The 22,205-nt window shown below is 35.2% G+C and overlaps 2 protein-coding genes across 2 annotated transcripts; one reads left to right on the top strand and one right to left on the bottom strand.

Annotated features, from left to right (window-relative positions):
* Positions 1 to 2,341: 2,341 nt before the first annotated feature.
* LOC116176908 (anillin-like) lies at positions 2,342 to 4,211 on the bottom strand. The gene is made up of 4 exons (XM_031495743.1): positions 3,639 to 4,211; positions 3,409 to 3,595; positions 3,043 to 3,362; positions 2,342 to 2,993 (listed from the first exon to the last, which is right to left on the bottom strand). Exons 1-4 carry the CDS (start codon positions 3,993 to 3,995, stop codon positions 2,421 to 2,423), a joined length of 1,437 nt encoding a protein of 478 aa, XP_031351603.1. The 5' UTR covers positions 3,996 to 4,211; the 3' UTR covers positions 2,342 to 2,420.
* Positions 4,212 to 6,906: 2,695 nt separating this feature from the next.
* LOC116176898 (anillin-like) lies at positions 6,907 to 8,776 on the top strand. Its single transcript, XM_031495720.1, has 4 exons — positions 6,907 to 7,479; positions 7,523 to 7,709; positions 7,756 to 8,075; positions 8,125 to 8,776. The coding sequence occupies exons 1-4, from the start codon at positions 7,123 to 7,125 to the stop codon at positions 8,695 to 8,697; spliced, it is 1,437 nt and encodes a 478-aa protein (XP_031351580.1). The 5' UTR covers positions 6,907 to 7,122; the 3' UTR covers positions 8,698 to 8,776.
* Positions 8,777 to 22,205: the final 13,429 nt, after the last annotated feature.

Raw genomic sequence — 22,205 nt, 5'->3', positions numbered from 1 at the left:
TTAAAAAAGGAATTTATAACGATGGTTTCGGGGACTTTAAGCATTCTCATACGACAAAATGTGGCGAATTAGAAAGTTTGGCACGTTAAGTGCTTCATTTTTTTGTGTCACTAAATTACCAATTAAATTAGACATCTCAATGGTAACAGTTTCATGTTCCTCAATGAAGATGAGTATTTTGAGCTTCCCATCGTATACTTGCTTCTCAAAGGCGTTCGACCGTATTAATCACAAGATACTTATCGAAAAATTAAACATGCTTATATAACTTTGATCAAAATTTAATAGCCCTGATCAGTGATCATGTCTTATGGCGCCGCTTGCAATATGTTTGATATCATAATACGTATCTGCTAAGTCAGGAGTGCCGCAAGGTTCTAATTTTGGCCCATCTCAGAACAGCAGTGGTGAAAATCAATCCTACTTAAATATGAGTACAATCTTCACAGTCTACCGACAGCCAAAATAGATTTTTTCAAGGGCCGGGGATTCATTACTCCCGGAATATATTGTTATAAACAAAAAACGAAGAAAAAATGGGAAAATGTCGTTTCTTTTCGGATTTGATTTCAATTATCTCGTTACTATTGCTTTTAGTGGAAAAATGAAGAGAAATGAATTTGTTTAGAATCGAGATACAGACGGTATTGAACGTTCATTTTCAAACGATATTGTTTTTATGGAAAAATATAAAAAAAAGTAATCCGGAAAATTAACAATCCATTATTACTAAGTGAGATTCATCCGCTCTTTTTGAAAATCCGAATGCGATCACTTCTTTTGATAACGAAACAATATGACAAACCCGGTCACCATATGTTTCATAGTCATTGGTTAATTAAATATACAAAAAAAACGATGCTTTGTCTTTCAAACTGAGTGACACCCAGAGCGTTCTCAATTTTTTTTACACTCGATTACAATCGACCAACTGTGGAATTTAGACGTCAAAAATAGCAAGCACACGTTCTGCTGGCGCGATCGTTTCCATAGAACAGCATTGCCATATGTTCTTAAAGTCATTTTATATCGTGCTCCGCGTCCTATTTGAAATAAGAATGACTAGTGTCATTAAAATGCACGATCATATGTTTCACTTTATCTACCCTTGCAGTTAAAGAGCTGCTTACCCTCCTCATTCAAACCTATTAAAATGTTAATTTAACATATGCTATAAAATAAATAATATTATCAGATGCTAATACAATGCAAAAAATGATACAGACATAGATCTATAAAATATAAAAATATAATGGCGTTTGGATATGTAAAATTCTTGTACCTTTCTTTTAGATGTTCGACTTTTAATCGAATGCAGCAGATTTGAGGTTGGGGGTTAATTGGAAATTAGTACTCACGGAAATGGGGGTAAATATCAGACTAAAATTCAACATTAATCGGCGTCGGAGGTTATTGCTTTTTTTTTAATAATCTTGCTTGACACAATTGTAATTATGGTAATCATTGGCGTTTTGAAAATTCGGGTTCCTGTTTTTGGGGACTAACCTTATACTGACGCAAAGGGTCGGTAGTGCCCTTCTGAAGCAACCGATATGCAAATTTTACCAAAAGTACATTTAATGTCGAAACATTTCTGTAGATTTTATTGGATTCGGGACTCTTGGAAGGAAGATTTGGTAAATTTTCACACGCGACCAAGCTCTGTGTGAAAACCACCCATCACGTAAGATATCACTAATGGTTTATGAACTAAATTTCACGCTTAGAAATATATAATTCATTGATTCCAATTAGATAACATGTTTTATGACCCTAATGATTCAAAAAAATTTACGAGCCAAGGCAATAAAAATCCTTGCTCTGTATGTCATTAGACGGAACAATAAAATGTAGGTATACCTATATACGTGCAACTGTACTTTTATTATAAAGTTTCAAATGAACTGTTTTTTCTAAACCCACCTGCTGCAGCCTTTTCGCAAGTTTCGTCTAATTTTTATTTTGATATTAAAATTTAAGCACGCTTCTTTGATGTTTCAATTTTTTACGTGTGTTAATGAGTTGTAAATCAGGCTAAGTCACTATGCCGTTCTTAGACTGCGTATGAAATGTATGCAACATTAATTGAAAAAACTTTTTCAAACTCACCCGTAAAAGGTAATCTGTTTAGCTAATTATTTTGCTTGTTTTTCGTAATTAATTAATAATACGCTCAACAAAATACTCTACTGGTATTTTCGTTTAACCACCATATATTATCATTAACCGCAATCTTTGCGTGCAGTTTAAGATTAAATCGCAATAAATTTAAAAGTGCAAATAAAGTTGCAGCTTCCAACGCTACAAAGTAGATGTAATTAATTCGACATTAAGCCGTATCTTCTATTTTATACACTTCTGTCTTTATTAGTCTAGTCATCGTATAAAAATGTCGTCACTTAGATTACGTATACAATAAATTAAACGTACATTAAGGCCTTCCAACCTTTAAATGTATCCAAAATTGAGGTGATGCACCTTTTCCACTCATCTATTTCCTCCAACGTGTCGCAGGATAAGTAATACCTTGAAGCTTGCTCTAAGCTCGTATGCTCTAAAGCTAAAGTGTTCGGTCTTAAGCACACGTTGTGGATGTCGATGATAACGCAGTGCCTTAAGTCGATAAAGAGCTTATAACCGTTTAGGGATTCCTCACTGGGATTACTCCAGAAGTGTAGGACGGAATTAAGAAGCCTACACCAATTTTTATCCCACACCAAGTGACCGTTGCTTTCGGCGCCAATCGTTAGAAACCCGCTATGCTTGAGATTCAAAGCCTGACTGAACGCACTCGCTGAAAGATGAACGACACTCAAAGGTGTACCGTCCCCTTTTTTATTCAATGTCAAAACATTTTGGCTGAGGTTATTAATAGTCAGCTCCAACCACCCGCATTTCTTAAAAGCAGGGCGGATTTTTCCTTCGAGCGTTGCTTCAAAGTGCGCTCCATGCAAAATTTTCTGCTTCAACTTCTGATGTAAACGCCTCGGTTTCTGCAAGTTAAACTCACCAATCAGCAAATTTTGTAAGTAAAGTACTCACCCTCCGATCTGCATTGTCAGAGTTAAGCTCGTACACGTGAAGTTTAATTTTAAAGTCGGGGGACACGCCTTGAAAGCTGTACATTTCGGGCAACTGCAAGTAGGATCTTTTAAGGTTGAGCTCCAGCATGGAAGAAACGTGAAACCTGCGATCGGTTACGCACGTTACAAGATACCAGTAGCGACGTTTCGAATCAATTTCTTCAACGTTAAATGGAAATTTAATATTGGAAATTGTGAGATCGGCCGTGTTTTTGGAATCGCTTGAGTATTGCAGCTCCTCCTTTTCGATTCGGTGCAAGTAGTGCGCTCGTTTCAAACCTTTTAGAGAGACACTGATATGGATTCAGGGAATGATGATACTTACTTGCTGTCAACAAAATTCGTTCTGCTTCTGCTCGTTGGATGCTGTTATAAAAAACCTTTGATCTCCGACAGACATCAACCGCTTTGGCTGCTTGTTTCAGTATTTGGCTCTGGTCGTAGGCTTTATGGACAAGTTCGCGAATGGCTTCATTTAAATTCCGCACGGATTCGCTAACAGAATCACGCTCCTGGAAAAGTAATTAAAAATGGTCAAGTGGAATTGTTTCAAACCTCATCCGTTGCGTTGTCTTCGTGCGGTTTAATGTACAACTGGGAATCCATAGTGATAATTGACCTATTTATGTCTGTAGCTTTTTTTGGATTCTTAGTCGTCCTTGGCTCGATAATGTTGACTAAAAATCTCTCGTTGCCCTTACTTTTGCTAGACATCACACTGGACTGTTGGAAGGATTTACGTTTGTCGAACGAATACGTATCACAGTTATCAATTTCGCAAGAGTTTTGCTTAAGGACCATTCCAACCACTACGGGTGGTGGACGCGCAACTACTTCCACTGAAGTATTTGTCCGCAATTTACCCACATTTGTTGACCAACTCTTATCTGTAGACATTTGTTTGCTTGACATCGATTCGAAGAACTGGATCTTATACCTAATACTTTCTGGGTAATCCCTAATGTCTTTCCGTCTTAATTGTCTCACTTTGAACGATGATTCATGTGTGTTATGTACTTTGGTATCTATTGGATCTTCGGTAATTTTACTACTTTCTAAACTAATATTTGGATCGGACTGTATAATTTCCTTCTCCTCAAGAATAATAGAATTGGTGAAATTAAATTTCGACACTATAAAGTTGTATACCTTTCAGTTTTGTTTGCATTTCGTCGAGGGGGAGTTCACTACTCGAATTAGGTGTAACCGAAACAGTATTTGTGTTACTGAGATTACGGTTGATAAATTCAAAGCATGAATGGGCAAATACACGGTGAACATTTAAAAAGCTTCTTTTTTATTAAAGGTACTAATACTACTAAAAACCGTTACGATTCTATGAAGTGGGAACCCATACCATCCTAAATTTCAAAAATATATAAACAATTCGTTTTTGCGGATTTAAAGAAAATTTTTTCGCAGACCACAAAAATGAACAGAATTTTACATTTGCTGTGTAGATACACGCTATACTGAACTGATTCAATTATTTTATTTTACTGTTTATTTAATTTTATTTATTAATTAATTGATTTTAAACTTCTCGCTTAAACCTGCAGAATTTCGCATTAGAAAAGGTACACGCGACTAAAGTTTGTGTAATTTTTATTCAAACCTGCGTAATTTACTTACGCGTTTATCTTAAAAGTGATGAAGCTGACTCTGATTTTAAATTATGAAAATGTGCACGGAACCAGAGCTGGGCAGAATACTTTCAAAAAGTATTTGAATACTAAATAGTAAATACTTTACACAAATCAAAGGTATTTAAATACTAAATACTTTTACGTCCAGCACAAGCGAATACTAGATACAGATACATTGAAAAGTATTCAAATACTTAAAAAAAATAAGTATTCAAATACTTTAGAACGTATTCGAATACTTTCAAAAGTATTCGAATACTTTCAAAGGTATTCGAATACTTTCAAAAGTATTCTAATACTATCAAAGGTATTCGAATACTATAAAGAGTATTCGAATACTTTGAAACGTATTTCATTATCTTACTTTGAAAAATATTCGAATACAGTAAAAAGTATTCAAATACTTGTCACATGACAATACTTTCAAAGGTATTCGAATACTTTCAAAAGTATTCTAATACTATCAAAGGTATTCGAATACTATAAAAAGTATTCGAATACTTTGAAAAGTATTTCATTATCTTACTTTGAAAAGTATTCGAATAGAGTAAAAAGTATTCAAATACTTGTCACTCAAATACATTAAAAATTTAAAATAGTGTACTAGATAAAAGGCTTAATACTACTTAAAAAATCAAGTTATACTTTGTATGAGGTTAGCTTTTTTTTATATTTCTATTGTTACATACAAATTTAAGGGGAGTAAAAGCGTATTATTATTATTATATTATTATATAGGAGGTACCTACCAGGACCCTTCTTATACCAGTTATATCCTTAAGAATACGTGTACCAGTTTTCAAAGCGATCGTACGTCGTGCACATGATACGTACGCCTTTCTGAAATGAAACCTAGCGATTTTGGAACACGCTATTCTTAAGGATATAACTGGTATAAGAAGCGGTCCTGGTAGGTACCTCCTATTATAATAATATAATAATAAATAATACGCTTTTACTCACCCTTAATTTGTATGTAACAATGAAATATAAAAAAAAGCTAACCTCATACAAAGTATAACTTGATTTTTTAAGTAGTATTAAGCCTTTTATCTAGTACACTATTTTAAATTTTTAATGTATTTGAGTGACAAGTATTTGAATACTTTTTACTCTATTCGAATACTTTTCAAAGTAAGATAATGAAATACTTTTCAAAGTATTCGAATACTTTTTATAGTATTCGAATACCTTTGATAGTATTAGAATACTTTTGAAAGTATTCGAATACCTTTGAAAGTATTGTCATGTGACAAGTATTTGAATACTTTTTACTGTATTCGAATATTTTTCAAAGTAAGATAATGAAATACGTTTCAAAGTATTCGAATACTCTTTATAGTATTCGAATACCTTTGATAGTATTAGAATACTTTTGAAAGTATTCGAATACCTTTGAAAGTATTCGAATACCTTTGAAAGTATTCGAATACATTCTAAAGTATTTGAATACTTATTTTTTAAAGTATTTGAATACTTTTCAATGTATCTGTATCTAGTATTCGCTTGTGCTGGACGTAAAAGTATTTAGTATTTAAATACCTTTGATTTGTGTAAAGTATTTACTATTTAGTATTCAAATACTTTTTGAAAGTATTCTGCCCAGCTCTGGTTCCGTGCACATTTTCATAATTTAAAATCAGAGTCAGCTTCATCACTTTTAAGATAAACGCGTAAGTAAATTACGCAGGTTTGAATAAAAATTACACAAACTTTAGTCGTGTGTACCTTTTCTAATGCGAAATTCTGCAGGTTTAAGCGAGAAGTTTAAAATCAATTAATTAATAAATAAAATTAAATAAACAGTAAAATAAAATAATTGAATCAGTTCAGTATAGCGTGTATCTACACAGCAAATGTAAAATTCTGTTCATTTTTGTGGTCTGCGAAAAAATTTTCTTTAAATCCGCAAAAACGAATTGTTTATATATTTTTGAAATTTAGGATGGTATGGGTTCCCACTTCATAGAATCGTAACGGTTTTTAGTAGTATTAGTACCTTTAATAAAAAAGAAGCTTTTTAAATGTTCACCGTGTATTTGCCCATTCATGCTTTGAATTTATCAACCGTAATCTCAGTAACACAAATACTGTTTCGGTTACACCTAATTCGAGTAGTGAACTCCCCCTCGACGAAATGCAAACAAAACTGAAAGGTATACAACTTTATAGTGTCGAAATTTAATTTCACCAATTCTATTATTCTTGAGGAGAAGGAAATTATACAGTCCGATCCACATATTAGTTTAGAAAGTAGTAAAATTACCGAAGATCCAATAGATACCAAAGTACATAACACACATGAATCATCATTCAAAGTGAGACAATTAAGACGGAAAGACATTAGGGATTACCCAGAAAGTATTAGGTATAAGATCCAGTTCTTCGAATCGATGTCAAGCAAACAAATGTCTACAGATAAGAGTTGGTCAACAAATGTGGGTAAATTGCGGACAAATACTTCAGTGGAAGTAGTTGCGCGTCCACCACCCGTAGTGGTTGGAATGGTCCTTAAGCAAAACTCTTGCGAAATTGATAACTGTGATACGTATTCGTTCGACAAACGTAAATCCTTCCAACAGTCCAGTGTGATGTCTAGCAAAAGTAAGGGCAACGAGAGATTTTTAGTCAACATTATCGAGCCAAGGACGACTAAGAATCCAAAAAAAGCTACAGACATAAATAGGTCAATTATCACTATGGATTCCCAGTTGTACATTAAACCGCACGAAGACAACGCAACGGATGAGGTTTGAAACAATTCCACTTGACCATTTTTAATTACTTTTCCAGGAGCGTGATTCTGTTAGCGAATCCGTGCGGAATTTAAATGAAGCCATTCGCGAACTTGTCCATAAAGCCTACGACCAGAGCCAAATACTGAAACAAGCAGCCAAAGCGGTTGATGTCTGTCGGAGATCAAAGGTTTTTTATAACAGCATCCAACGAGCAGAAGCAGAACGAATTTTGTTGACAGCAAGTAAGTATCATCATTCCCTGAATCCATATCAGTGTCTCTCTAAAAGGTTTGAAACGAGCGCACTACTTGCACCGAATCGAAAAGGAGGAGCTGCAATACTCAAGCGATTCCAAAAACACGGCCGATCTCACAATTTCCAATATTAAATTTCCATTTAACGTTGAAGAAATTGATTCGAAACGTCGCTACTGGTATCTTGTAACGTGCGTAACCGATCGCAGGTTTCACGTTTCTTCCATGCTGGAGCTCAACCTTAAAAGATCCTACTTGCAGTTGCCCGAAATGTACAGCTTTCAAGGCGTGTCCCCCGACTTTAAAATTAAACTTCACGTGTACGAGCTTAACTCTGACAATGCAGATCGGAGGGTGAGTACTTTACTTACAAAATTTGCTGATTGGTGAGTTTAACTTGCAGAAACCGAGGCGTTTACATCAGAAGTTGAAGCAGAAAATTTTGCATGGAGCGCACTTTGAAGCAACGCTCGAAGGAAAAATCCGCCCTGCTTTTAAGAAATGCGGGTGGTTGGAGCTGACTATTAATAACCTCAGCCAAAATGTTTTGACATTGAATAAAAAAGGGGACGGTACACCTTTGAGTGTCGTTCATCTTTCAGCGAGTGCGTTCAGTCAGGCTTTGAATCTCAAGCATAGCGGGTTTCTAACGATTGGCGCCGAAAGCAACGGTCACTTGGTGTGGGATAAAAATTGGTGTAGGCTTCTTAATTCCGTCCTACACTTCTGGAGTAATCCCAGTGAGGAATCCCTAAACGGTTATAAGCTCTTTATCGACTTAAGGCACTGCGTTATCATCGACATCCACAACGTGTGCTTAAGACCGAACACTTTAGCTTTAGAGCATACGAGCTTAGAGCAAGCTTCAAGGTATTACTTATCCTGCGACACGTTGGAGGAAATAGATGAGTGGAAAAGGTGCATCACCTCAATTTTGGATACATTTAAAGGTTGGAAGGCCTTAATGTACGTTTAATTTATTGTATACGTAATCTAAGTGACGACATTTTTATACGATGACTAGACTAATAAAGACAGAAGTGTATAAAATAGAAGATACGGCTTAATGTCGAATTAATTACATCTACTTTGTAGCGTTGGAAGCTGCAACTTTATTTGCACTTTTAAATTTATTGCGATTTAATCTTAAACTGCACGCAAAGATTGCGGTTAATGATAATATATGGTGGTTAAACGAAAATACCAGTAGAGTATTTTGTTGAGCGTATTATTAATTAATTACGAAAAACAAGCAAAATAATTAGCTAAACAGATTACCTTTTACGGGTGAGTTTGAAAAAGTTTTTTCAATTAATGTTGCATACATTTCATACGCAGTCTAAGAACGGCATAGTGACTTAGCCTGATTTACAACTCATTAACACACGTAAAAAATTGAAACATCAAAGAAGCGTGCTTAAATTTTAATATCAAAATAAAAATTAGACGAAACTTGCGAAAAGGCTGCAGCAGGTGGGTTTAGAAAAAACAGTTCATTTGAAACTTTATAATAAAAGTACAGTTGCACGTATATAGGTATACCTACATTTTATTGTTCCGTCTAATGACATACAGAGCAAGGATTTTTATTGCCTTGGCTCGTAAATTTTTTTGAATCATTAGGGTCATAAAACATGTTATCTAATTGGAATCAATGAATTATATATTTCTAAGCGTGAAATTTAGTTCATAAACCATTAGTGATATCTTACGTGATGGGTGGTTTTCACACAGAGCTTGGTCGCGTGTGAAAATTTACCAAATCTTCCTTCCAAGAGTCCCGAATCCAATAAAATCTACAGAAATGTTTCGACATTAAATGTACTTTTGGTAAAATTTGCATATCGGTTGCTTCAGAAGGGCACTACCGACCCTTTGCGTCAGTATAAGGTTAGTCCCCAAAAACAGGAACCCGAATTTTCAAAACGCCAATGATTACCATAATTACAATTGTGTCAAGCAAGATTATTAAAAAAAAAGCAATAACCTCCGACGCCGATTAATGTTGAATTTTAGTCTGATATTTACCCCCATTTCCGTGAGTACTAATTTCCAATTAACCCCCAACCTCAAATCTGCTGCATTCGATTAAAAGTCGAACATCTAAAAGAAAGGTACAAGAATTTTACATATCCAAACGCCATTATATTTTTATATTTTATAGATCTATGTCTGTATCATTTTTTGCATTGTATTAGCATCTGATAATATTATTTATTTTATAGCATATGTTAAATTAACATTTTAATAGGTTTGAATGAGGAGGGTAAGCAGCTCTTTAACTGCAAGGGTAGATAAAGTGAAACATATGATCGTGCATTTTAATGACACTAGTCATTCTTATTTCAAATAGGACGCGGAGCACGATATAAAATGACTTTAAGAACATATGGCAATGCTGTTCTATGGAAACGATCGCGCCAGCAGAACGTGTGCTTGCTATTTTTGACGTCTAAATTCCACAGTTGGTCGATTGTAATCGAGTGTAAAAAAAATTGAGAACGCTCTGGGTGTCACTCAGTTTGAAAGACAAAGCATCGTTTTTTTTGTATATTTAATTAACCAATGACTATGAAACATATGGTGACCGGGTTTGTCATATTGTTTCGTTATCAAAAGAAGTGATCGCATTCGGATTTTCAAAAAGAGCGGATGAATCTCACTTAGTAATAATGGATTGTTAATTTTCCGGATTACTTTTTTTTATATTTTTCCATAAAAACAATATCGTTTGAAAATGAACGTTCAATACCGTCTGTATCTCGATTCTAAACAAATTCATTTCTCTTCATTTTTCCACTAAAAGCAATAGTAACGAGATAATTGAAATCAAATCCGAAAAGAAACGACATTTTCCCATTTTTTCTTCGTTTTTTGTTTATAACAATATATTCCGGGAGTAATGAATCCCCGGCCCTTGAAAAAATCTATTTTGGCTGTCGGTAGACTGTGAAGATTGTACTCATATTTAAGTAGGATTGATTTTCACCACTGCTGTTCTGAGATGGGCCAAAATTAGAACCTTGCGGCACTCCTGACTTAGCAGATACGTATTATGATATCAAACATATTGCAAGCGGCGCCATAAGACATGATCACTGATCAGGGCTATTAAATTTTGATCAAAGTTATATAAGCATGTTTAATTTTTCGATAAGTATCTTGTGATTAATACGGTCGAACGCCTTTGAGAAGCAAGTATACGATGGGAAGCTCAAAATACTCATCTTCATTGAGGAACATGAAACTGTTACCATTGAGATGTCTAATTTAATTGGTAATTTAGTGACACAAAAAAATGAAGCACTTAACGTGCCAAACTTTCTAATTCGCCACATTTTGTCGTATGAGAATGCTTAAAGTCCCCGAAACCATCGTTATAAATTCCTTTTTTAATAATATTGTAGATGGTCTATATTTATAATAAGCAAAGAAGAATGGCTGGAAGTAAAACAACGCAGCCATATTAATTATGTGCGAGATGGGTGAGATATATGCATTGTCATAGACGGTAATCGAACGCGGCGCCTTTATCTTTTTGCTCAACCGGAACGCTGCCTCACTGCCATGTAATTAAAAAGTAAACAAAAATATAGTAACCCTGATTATCTCAAGCAATTTCATAAAGAGTTGTTACCGGTCTTGATTCATCGAGTTGTTTGCCACAACATGCTATAAGGAGAATGTTTTTTTTAATATAAAAAATATGGGACGAAGTTCTTAAAACGATCGTTAAACTTTTAGTAGCTCATATTTTTATCAGCAATGTAAATACGTTTTATTAATAGGTGGAACGCTTCTTACGGTACACCCCGATAAATTGCGATGAAGTTAACTATCGTCGGTGTTTTCTTTGAATATATCAACTTTTTGTCAACTTATGTTTCGATCTCTTTGCAACAAAGGGCTCCTGTGCATGTTAATGGCAATTAATGGATAATAAAAAAACAAACAACAAGAATAGGGATTTTTTGCCGACAAAAACAATGAAAGATAAATACATCTAAATATCCGACCAGCTAGCGCATTTAATCTCTGATTTAAATATTGTCTCTACTTGTCGTCGCCTTACTACCATAAGGGAATTACAAAAAACTCGTTTCAGAATTGTATACTAAGTACATTATATTCAAATGTAGGACCACCGAGTTGCTAAAACGTCACATATCGATCACAAGATCCGGATCAGTTGTCACTAAATCGCATTCATTGGAAAACGTGCACTTTTTGTGTAAATTACCAACGGATTAACAACGACTTGATAAGGTCATCTATCAAAGTACTTTAATTAATAACTAATTTAATTTCTAATTAATTTCTTACATGTGCTGCTCCTATTATGGTAAAACTAAGTTGTTTACATTTTTTCAGGCTTGTTAAGAAAATTAGAAGTTTTTTTTCCATTGATTTGACATAAATTACTTCTTATCCTGTCTTCCTCTTCATACAGACATATCCGATTTCTAATTGAGAAATTTGTTGTTTGATATTTGTTAGTGATATAGTAGCTCGAGAAATAGTGAAGACTCGTTGTATAAAGAAAAAAACCATTATATGAAATGATGCCTTTATTGACTTCTACCGAAAATTTATGATTGTTACGCATCTGGTGATGATCACCTAAAAAATTTCATTGTAGAAATTAAAGTAAGCAATATATGTTAAAAGACTGATAAAGTCCCCTTTATGGCAATGTCCGAAACATAGTGATTCTATTATCAATACTTCAGTTTAGAAGCATTTTCAGTTAGAAGTAACTGAAGACATACGCCTGTGGAAAGGCGTGTACAGGAAGATACTTTGTTGTACAGTACTTCTTACCATTAGGGCCTTTTACTACAATTTCAGATTCATAGCAATATGGAACCCATTTTGTTTAGCGAGTATGATTTAAATCAAAGCTACTTTGTTGTAGAACATAGCACGTACCTCAGTTGTCGCGTGATGGAAATTGGTTAAAAATGGGGACATCCGTTTGGTGTGGCTCGCAGAATGCAGATTGGGGAATGTCTTGATGTCACTTGCGGGATTAGATCAATTTTTTTCCATTGGTTTATGTGGATGTGGGGCCACGCGCTAATTGTTTTTAGTTACGGAGATTGCAACAAGGTTAGCTAATTTAATTTGAGCCATCCGCTTCTTCCTGAAAGTAAGGATTGTTCCAAATTTGTGTCTGATTGTTTCGATGTTACATGTGAGGTTGATTTGTAGTGGTTCTTGTTCCGAGAGGGTTCTTCGGAAGGTTTTTTTTGTTATATTGAACCGCATAAGGAATTAACCTTTGCGATCTTGATTCGTATGCAGCTGCATTCGGGGATGGAAGTCGTGTAATTTGATTGAGAGAACCGTTAATGGATGAGCGAGTAGCCAACTATATGAAGGAGCTGTCTGACAACTATAACGAATGATCGGGGCAGTAAAGCCGTTTCAGTGATTTCATCGTACCATCATCGGAGTCTCGTAGGAGTGTCTTTGGATTTGGCGAAGGACATACATGCAGCTAAGTGTTGTATTTTGTTTGTTCCTGTAACTTGCCGGTGACGATTCAAAGCTTTTGGTCGAGTTTTGGAAGCTTTACGTAAAATTGTTATTAACATCCTAGTTCATGTTGAATTGGGGGATTAACCCCGTTGTTAATAATTAGTTGAAATCATCTGGTACTTAAACGCTTTTAGAGAATTTGTATGCACCTTTTCTGGTTGGTTAGAAATGTTTGTACAGTTCGTAGTGTACATTTTTGTCAACCCAATAAGAATAACGTACCAATTTGGATAATTACTATCCAGTCACCGACAAATCAAGTACAGATATTTTGTGTGTCTTACGTAAAGTTTATTTACATTTTTTTGGCTGGTTCCCGATGATACTTGCTGGAAAAAGATTTTCCTTGATTTCGTGTCGAGTTCACGATATACTTATATACATTTTTTGTTTTGTTTGCTGCAGTGTATTGTACATATACTCTTTGCTACACCTAAGGTTTTTAATTTGTAGTTTTATATACAGTAATATTCATGTAGAAGTAGACATAGGGAACTTCTTGAAACAAATAAAGATCTGGCTGTATATTAATTATTAATTTGAACATTGTTGCTTTGGCTTCACAGAAAATAAATCTTTAACTGTTACCGGCCCTATACAAATTGGAAATATGAACTTTTTCTTTAGTTGAATACATCGCACACGAATGAAAATTAGAATACGTAAGTTAAAGCGATCTTCATTTGTTGACTGTTGTAGGTAGTTATTTTGGTTGCATTTAAAAGCAGACATACGAAATTCCTATAGGAAATCCCTTTGTCTACTTCTACATGAATATCAGTATTGCCATTGAATAAGTAATTCTTATCCAATGGCATTGCGTACTAGGGCTACGTACCCGGATGTAGCATAGATAAAATTCCCTGCGACTCGTATATTAGTGTCGAGGTCATAGAAGGGGTAAGTGGGGTCATTTTGTTTCCCATATTTGGTGTTTCCCAAGTTTGCTTATTCAAGGCGAGGGGGAGTTTACTTGATTTGGCGGCCTAGTCAGGGTGGCCCTGGGCTTAAACTACGGTTCACTGTTTGTCCTTTTCTCTTATTATTTACATGTACTGTGTTGATTGTTGGTATTTGTGTGTGAGAGGCTCCTTTGGAAACTGAGGGTGTCGCCTGAATTTTCCAACACCTACGACCCGACAACCGGTATATTCACCAGCGAATTAGGAAGCGAGCTGGTGGAGATAACTTTGTTCATAAGAAAAGTGTAAAATTGCTTTGCAAAGAAATTCTGTTCTTATAGAATTTTGTTCCTTGCACAAATTATAAGTACAGAAATTTCAATTCAGCCACAGTGATAGAAATTCCATTCAATGGCTTGACTTCGGGAATGACCAATTACCGATTGTCTAGAATGTAGATACCATTTGAAAATATAGTAAAAACTGTTTTCTATAACTCCAATTATTCTAAATTTTTATCATTCCTACCAACCCCAGCACTCAACACAACACAAACATAGAGATGAACCTCAGCTGTTTTATTTCTACACACAGGTTTGGTCTAGCAAATAATAAAATATCCAAATTTCACCGCGTGGGGTAGGAAAAGCAAATTTTTCCTACCTAATTTGGACGCAATGTCGCTATACACTTTATAATAGGTTTAACTCATTTAAGGGATCTACCTGGACATTAATGTGGACTAATTTCTCCACGCACGCGAGCAGAAAAACTACACAGTTCCAGAATCGTTCCTTAAAGAATGATTTGTCATAAATACTCCTAACTTCCTTAGTCAAAAGGGCTACACAACAGCAATAAGATAAAATACTGGGTTAGTTAGACAACATACGAAATTCCCCTATAAATTATACATCGGCCATTAAAATTGGCGAGAATGGCGCGAGGGCGAAAGTTACAAACCTCTAAGTTTGTTGTTTTTAATTGTAAAGGAAATAAATAAACTGGTTTATTTTTTAATTTTTTTTTCGTCTCATTAAACCTCCGGTAGCTTCATTTCTTAATTAACATCTCTTGCGTGTTATCGAAGAGACTGATGTCGGTCGGTTGTCTTTATACCACTCAGATAGCCACTTTTAGTGGATGCTGTACGGAGGTTACCTGCTTTGTATCTTAGGCCAAGCACGCACACATTTTACATCTTTTCACCCGCAGCCCTGTCTATCTTTGAACGGAAGCATTAAATTGTAGCTTCGGCCCCGATGGAGAATGTTTAAAGAAATTTGATGAACCGTTAATGAATCATTCATGTTGGTGAAAATATTACATTATTGACAGGTTTGGTGCGTCGAAGGGTCAAATGAAACTCATATTTCATCGTATGCCTTTTACTAGATTTATTTCGTGTTTGACCCATCGATGTAAGTAATCTATTAGGAGGTGTAAATCAAGTTTATTGATGTAGGTAATCAGTCACAAAAGATAAACTATGCAAGTCACGAGCATTATTTGATAAATGTACGAATCAAAAATGAATTTTAATAAGATACAAATTTATTAAAAATGTCATAATGTTGCAGTTCTAAAATTAATGAATGTTGATTTTAATGTAAAGTGTCGATGTGAACCGGTGATCGTGGAATTCTCTCAAGAGACCCTTTGGGCGATTTTTTTTTGTTGCGGTCAAGTATATTGATGGGTGGTTGCTATTTGATACTGAATCTCAATCTGGAACATCTGATATTACGGTTACTGATACATACAGTTGAATTACTACAAGTGCACTTCCACAAACCACTATATTAATTTTCATTCACATGACATAATAATAGTTGTACACTTTTTCTGAACAGGGGAACCTTTACGTAATAGAGCTGCAAGTCTTGCGGTTCGAGATCGTATGTGATATGGATCTTCAAATGTATTTTGCACCCCGTATACTAAATATGGTTAATACCTACAGGTCACGCACTGACTGTTGCAAATTTGAAGCTCAAGGTGTTACACCTGCAGGGGCATTACTTGAGATTTTAACGAAATTTGTACCTTGAAGTGAGTTAAATGGAACACATTTTCGTCGGGAGCAGTTATTTATACTGCGTGCACGAGAAGATTTATGTTCTTAATGATTTATTATGCAAATTCGAAGGTTACTACCACATTCTTGAATTTCAATAAAAATTAATTAAAACAATTGAACTAAGAAAGTTTTATGTATCAGTTGTATTTGTAACACATTTGGTTTCGAAATTCACTATATTGCTGATGGTTAATAGCGCATCGATTGATTGAAAAATCCAGAATACTCCTAAGGATCTGTAAATCTATATTTATTTTAAAAGGGGTAATTGAGGTATTTCTGGTAGAATTCGTAGCTAATATAACTACCTATTACAGTCTGGAAGCTAACGTTTTTCTGTCACAACGTCTAAAACTGGAACATTTTAATTGCTACTTCTCTGGGACGTTCCTGCAAAGCAGTAAAATTAAACTGCACTTAAAAGCTTTTATGTTGTTAAAAGAAGAGTAAGTTCTTTTATTAGTTCCTTTTCTCCTTTTTTGTGTTGCTCGCGTATGAGTTGCCGAGGTCGAAACCCATTTGGGAATAGTGCAGCAGATGGTGAAATTGTTGGAATCGAGCTTGAGACTACAGAAGCAGACGAGTTTGACTATTTATTCCTATCTGTTTGGATTTTTTGTTTGAGAATGGTATTCAATCACATTCAATCACTACTTCTCATCGGATTAGTAAAACTGGGTGGATTGAGTCGCGTAGCAGCTATGTTGCCGGTCCCAGGCCCGGATAAAGGAGGAGGGTTCCGAGGTGAGACCAGCAACCTGCATCGGATAAGACTCATATAACTCAAAGGGAGTAGCTTCGGACTGATAAAACCCGCCCGGCCAACCAAATGAAAGAGAGATTCTGGAATCGAGATCAATGACGAATAGCTAATTACGGAATGTCAAATTCAAGCTAATACCTCAATCGTGCCAAAACAGTCCAAACGAAGTATTAGTAACTATCCCAGTTCAAAATCATACGGCACATAGCCGAAAATGTATTCATGTGCTTCATTGCCCTCACAATTTTTCGTAAAATGAACACCGGAAACAGCACATTCATCTTTAAACGTTGTCCGTTTTTACCTGCAAGGCGAATTTCCGGTGACGTATCGGATTATTCGGATTGAATCTGAATGTACACATATCAACCTTTGTAGTCAAACAAAGTGATACGTAAGTACATTCGAGTGTGTATGTCCACCATTTTTAAGGGTTTGCAAAAGTTATGAAACCCCGCAAGTACAAGGGGTAGTCGAGCAATCTTGATTCACTTGCTTGATTCAATCTTAATCTACACATATCGAGCCTTAAAAGTTATGAGGGATTGCAAGTCCCACTTAGGGGCGCTCAGCCATCAGTCCTTATAAATGTACTCGATTCAATCTAAATGTATTAGGTATACCAACCCTTAAAAGTCGTCAAACAAAATGATACCTACATACATTCTCAATTTCTATGGGAATAGTATAAACTTATTGTATTCATTGGTAGTGTAAAGATTAACTGTTAATACCAGTCTCCACAGGGATTAGACAAGGGGTAATCTCAGTCAAATTTTCTTTCCTTACGAATCATACCATCAAAGAGATAAAAACCGCGCGCTGAGGATATCAAATAGGCGAGACGGAATTTAAAATAATTTTACTATGCCGATGACGCGGTGATATCGGAAGAGGAGGTTAATTCACAGAAGAAGAAGAGGAAAAAAGATTAATTCTGTCTTTGGTTGTTCTGCAAGTACCTAATTTTGTAACTCTACCTTTAATTTGCTAGTACTGCGTTGAAACACTAGCAGGATACTCAGTGACAAAAGCCTTCTTTCGTGCTGGTATATGAAGGAGAATTGAGTTGTGCCATATTAGAGCCCAGTGGTGTAACTGTGGGCCTTAGCAGACAATTCTTGCTTTTTTTTCGAAGAACGTTACCGCATTATTTCGTGCGGTTTCCTGCAATGCGGGGCGTGCGGGACTGCTACAGGACTGTAGGCGGGCATTAAGTTTTGAGTGGGCAAAAATATGGTAAATACGTCTCAGGGTGTGAGAGAGTTGGAAAAATGTTGAAAATCTAATGCGACATTTTGGAGTCAGGCACCATTTTTGAGAAAATTCGTACGTGGAGATTGTAACTTTTGTACTACACCAAGTAACTTATTATAGATTATAACTCAATAATTTATAACTAACCTTGCAACCGTTGACAGATTATGTTTTAGCGACCTATAAGCAACCCTGTAATTTTATTCTAAAAATAAAACACAATCCTGATTTCAAATTACTCAATTTTTCTCATCAGGAACCCTCGATTACGGGGGTTGTAGTGTAAGTTTTATCAAATATTTTTGCTTCTGTGGTAGATTATGGTAAATTATAAGTGGTTTGACACAAAAAAGGACACTAATAAACAATACCTTAAACAGGAATTTCTATCAGTATTAGATCAATACCGTGATTATATTATAATATACACAGATGGTTCGAAGACGGAAGAGGGAGTGGGAAAGAAATAGACTGGCCAATGGTGCGTGCAGATGATGTTAAAATGGAGGTATTATCAAGAATTAGACAATTCTGGATGACACAATGGTTCGCAGATGAATCATTTTTCAGTCAAATCAAAGTGGGTATAAATACGTGGAAAATACCTCGTGAACTATCACGCCGTGAACAAGTTGCTCTGACGAGATTACGACTAGGACATAGTAATATAACATCAAGTCATTTACTTTTAGGAGTCCCTCCTCCGTTGTGGGTGGAATGTAATGAGCCACTAAATGTAACTCATATGTTACTTACATGTAGAGTATATGAAAACTTAAGAATAAAGCATAAGATCTCAAAGAATTTAAAGGAATGTTTAGGAAATGATGAAGATAGTATTCGAAAATTGATTGCATTCATTAAGGAAACTAAAATGGTCGTAAAACTATAAACACTAACGGCTAATAACCATGCAGGTGTTGCCGTAGAACTTTAGGAAAAAAAAAATAAATAAAAAAAAAATTAAATCCTTGGGCCCACCCATTCCAACCATTGTAAGTGATAGTATATTGATTAATTGATGCATTCCAGTTAAAATGAGTCACTTTTGAGTAGTTGGTTGATATTGAGACTACAAAGAAATCGCGAAACACGACAACTTTGGTTTTCAGAGCACATTTCTGCGTAGAAATCGATCCCTTGCCAAGCCCCTTCGTTCCTAACTTTCATTCCAAAAATGTCAAATGGAAATAATAGTCGAGTGATACCTTATTTGAAAAGTCCTTAAATTTTTTGTATCCAACACTGTAACATTTTTTACCTGACAACGATAAGCAAAGCCATTTTGGTTACTCCCCCGAAAACTAAAGTTGACGCGGTTCACGATTTTTTTACAGTTTAAGTTTCAAATAACTTATTAAGGGTTGCTACTGTATGCACGTTCACCTTAAAAGTATCTGCAGGATTAACATCCTACAAAATATAGGGGCGTAACTGTAATACGAATACAAATACATAGGAACAAAACAGCCAGAAGTAAGGATAAACTGAAACTTAGGTTTCTTCTCCGACAAAAACACATGAATGCCAAGCATTCTTTGATAAATAGGACATTTTGATGTCTGCTTGCAAGATTCTGAAAAAAGATGTATTCATTTGGTAAACAAACTGCGAAACATTGGTAATATCATGGCGGGAGCACATAATTGAGAAATTCGCAAGTTATCTCGTGCTAAATACCACTTGCAAGAATAAACTTAATGGATTGAAATGCACGCTCGTACAGACTATTATTTACCACCTTATTTATTGCTCTTAATATCGCTTTTTACTGCCAACCAATTTATGACAACGTCCTGTATCGGGGTTGGTGGAATTTTTGATCGTATCTTCAACTTGCTCATTAGAAATATTTAAAATATGAGCGCTGGAAATTGTATAGAAATGAGAGTGCACGTATGCAAAAAGCTCATAAAAGCACGTAACTTCGATGAATATTACCGTAGATTTAATGTATCTGTCCGATTGTAAGCTTGTTTGCACATGAAATATTATCTTAAATTGAATCAGTAGATCTGCTAGTTACCGCGTACTCCAGTGGAGCCGCTGTGGTTCTTTTGTGTTGCATTTTAAACGGTTACAGATAAATCTACACGTACAGGTTTGTTCCCATACGTTACTAATACTTTTACCGTTGCTCTAAATTAATGAAGGAAGGTTTGAGGAAAAGTATAAATAGGATAAAAAATATGGCCAGGTTCATTTGTGATTCTGTGATAAAAAAGAAAGTCCACCTCGTTAGCAGTTATGAATTATATATACGTTTGCAATCCATAAACAACCGCTTTCAAAGTGACATTATGGTACCTATTTTAATAAAAAAAGGCTCATAATATATGAAAAATAAACACGTTCAGGTTATATGAAAAAGTAACCATTCAGCTTGTAATATATTTCATCACCTTCATTTTTCAAATGGAGATTGAGAATAAAGTATGCATAAATTGATCCCCTTTTTGCACGTAATAGTGGGGCGCAATAAAACTGATCAGAAGTGGGCTTGTAAGTCACTCTTGACAATTTTCTCGCTTCACAATGATTACATTTTATTAATCATAATCGTAAATAAGTTACGTTCGTACGGTTACCACTTCTGAATTTTGTGTGAACGTTACAGTGGCCAGCGTCTCGTGGTATAATTTTTACATTTTAAAACCATAGTCTTAATTTAAGGCAGTTAAAAGAATTTTAAACACTTAAGCATTCGCATCATTCTTTCGATTCGTTCCAAAATTTATAACTCAATTAAGCTTGATTAAAGCTCAAGCTTGACCGGTCAACAGCTTCAAAGTAGGGATTTTTTTCTTTATGCTGAAATTCTGTCGTTCTATGCGGTGCGATTATCCGACTGTGCAAATATTTCACGGCCAAATTCAACGAACAGTAGGAATTATAATTAAAATTAAAAGGAATATAAATATTGCTTATTGCTTATAAGCTGATGTTCATTTGTTATATTGTTCACAATATCTATGCATAACTCAAGATAATTCAATAATCGCTAGCTGTAACGAACCTTATTACAGTACACCATTAAATTCTTTATCGTAACGCCACAAATCCACACGCCTCCAAGTTATTTTCGTTTAGAACATTCACCTCCGGATTATTCACACTCGGAAAAATCGCGACCAATGCTTTATACAATTCAAAAAGAAATTAACGTAACCTACAGATACCGCTGGAACCGGTGATTTTCTTTAGGTTACAAATGGTACGGCCCTCCCTTGAAAAGGCTCCTCTCAAGAAAAATTGAAAACTGGATCGCTTTTGGGGTGATACAGTTGAACCCTTAAAACCGCACATGTTCATTATTTTTTGCTAATCAGCCTCTATTTTTAAATAAACTTTTACTGTCCAAAAAAATGTTTTATGGCTTCAGGTACACGCTTATTAAATTAGAACTACGGAATTCAACTCTACTATAAACCCCCATTGCGCAGCGACGGGGCAAGGGGGGGGGCTGGCTGCCCCTCCAATACTTAACTAGTTGGCAATTTTGACAAAAGTTGGTAATTTTCATTACCAGTTGGCGAATGCCGCGAAAGTAGGTAAATCGTAAATGTAATAAATCGACTTTTGAAGGAATGAGGAATTGCGGCAAAATCTATAAAAAAAGGACTCTTTAATAGGAAAGTCACTTCCTTCTTCTTTAACACAAGGTTGGTATTTTGGTAATGCTTTTAATTAGTATTAGAGACCGTATACTGATATCCTACATTTTCTACATGATTTATTAGACTTGGAAATACCACTTAAAACTTAATATAGTTGGAAATTTTTACAGTTGAGTTGGTAAAATGTCATGTCTGCCCCCCCCCCCTCCCAATTTTTTTTGTCTAGGACTGTCCCTGCCATTGCGTTCCATATTTTACTTCCGACAATTATGCACGAGTTTAACTAGGCCCGTACTACAGTTCAGATTCATAGACAATTTAAAA

This window comes from Photinus pyralis, unplaced genomic scaffold (assembly GCF_008802855.1).
Source record: "Photinus pyralis isolate 1611_PpyrPB1 unplaced genomic scaffold, Ppyr1.3 Ppyr1.4_LG7, whole genome shotgun sequence".
NCBI classification, from domain to species: Eukaryota; Metazoa; Arthropoda; class Insecta; order Coleoptera; family Lampyridae; genus Photinus; species Photinus pyralis.
This window is presented reverse-complemented; position numbering and strand designations above follow the sequence as displayed.

What these genes read in the sequence shown, in the direction of transcription:
- LOC116176908 (XM_031495743.1), bottom strand. Translation starts at nt 3,995, where the DNA reads ATGTCAAGCAAACAAATGTCTACAGATAAGAGTTGGTCAACAAATGTG. An exon ending in AAGACAACGCAACGGATGAG is followed by an intron (nt 3,596 to 3,638) that starts GTTTGAAACAAT and finishes TTACTTTTCCAG; the next exon opens with GAGCGTGATTCTGTTAGCGA. An exon ending in CTGACAATGCAGATCGGAGG is followed by an intron (nt 2,994 to 3,042) that starts GTGAGTACTTTA and finishes TTTAACTTGCAG; the next exon opens with AAACCGAGGCGTTTACATCA.
- LOC116176898 (XM_031495720.1), top strand. Translation starts at nt 7,123, where the DNA reads ATGTCAAGCAAACAAATGTCTACAGATAAGAGTTGGTCAACAAATGTG. An exon ending in AAGACAACGCAACGGATGAG is followed by an intron (nt 7,480 to 7,522) that starts GTTTGAAACAAT and finishes TTACTTTTCCAG; the next exon opens with GAGCGTGATTCTGTTAGCGA. An exon ending in ACGAATTTTGTTGACAGCAA is followed by an intron (nt 7,710 to 7,755) that starts GTAAGTATCATC and finishes TCTCTCTAAAAG; the next exon opens with GTTTGAAACGAGCGCACTAC.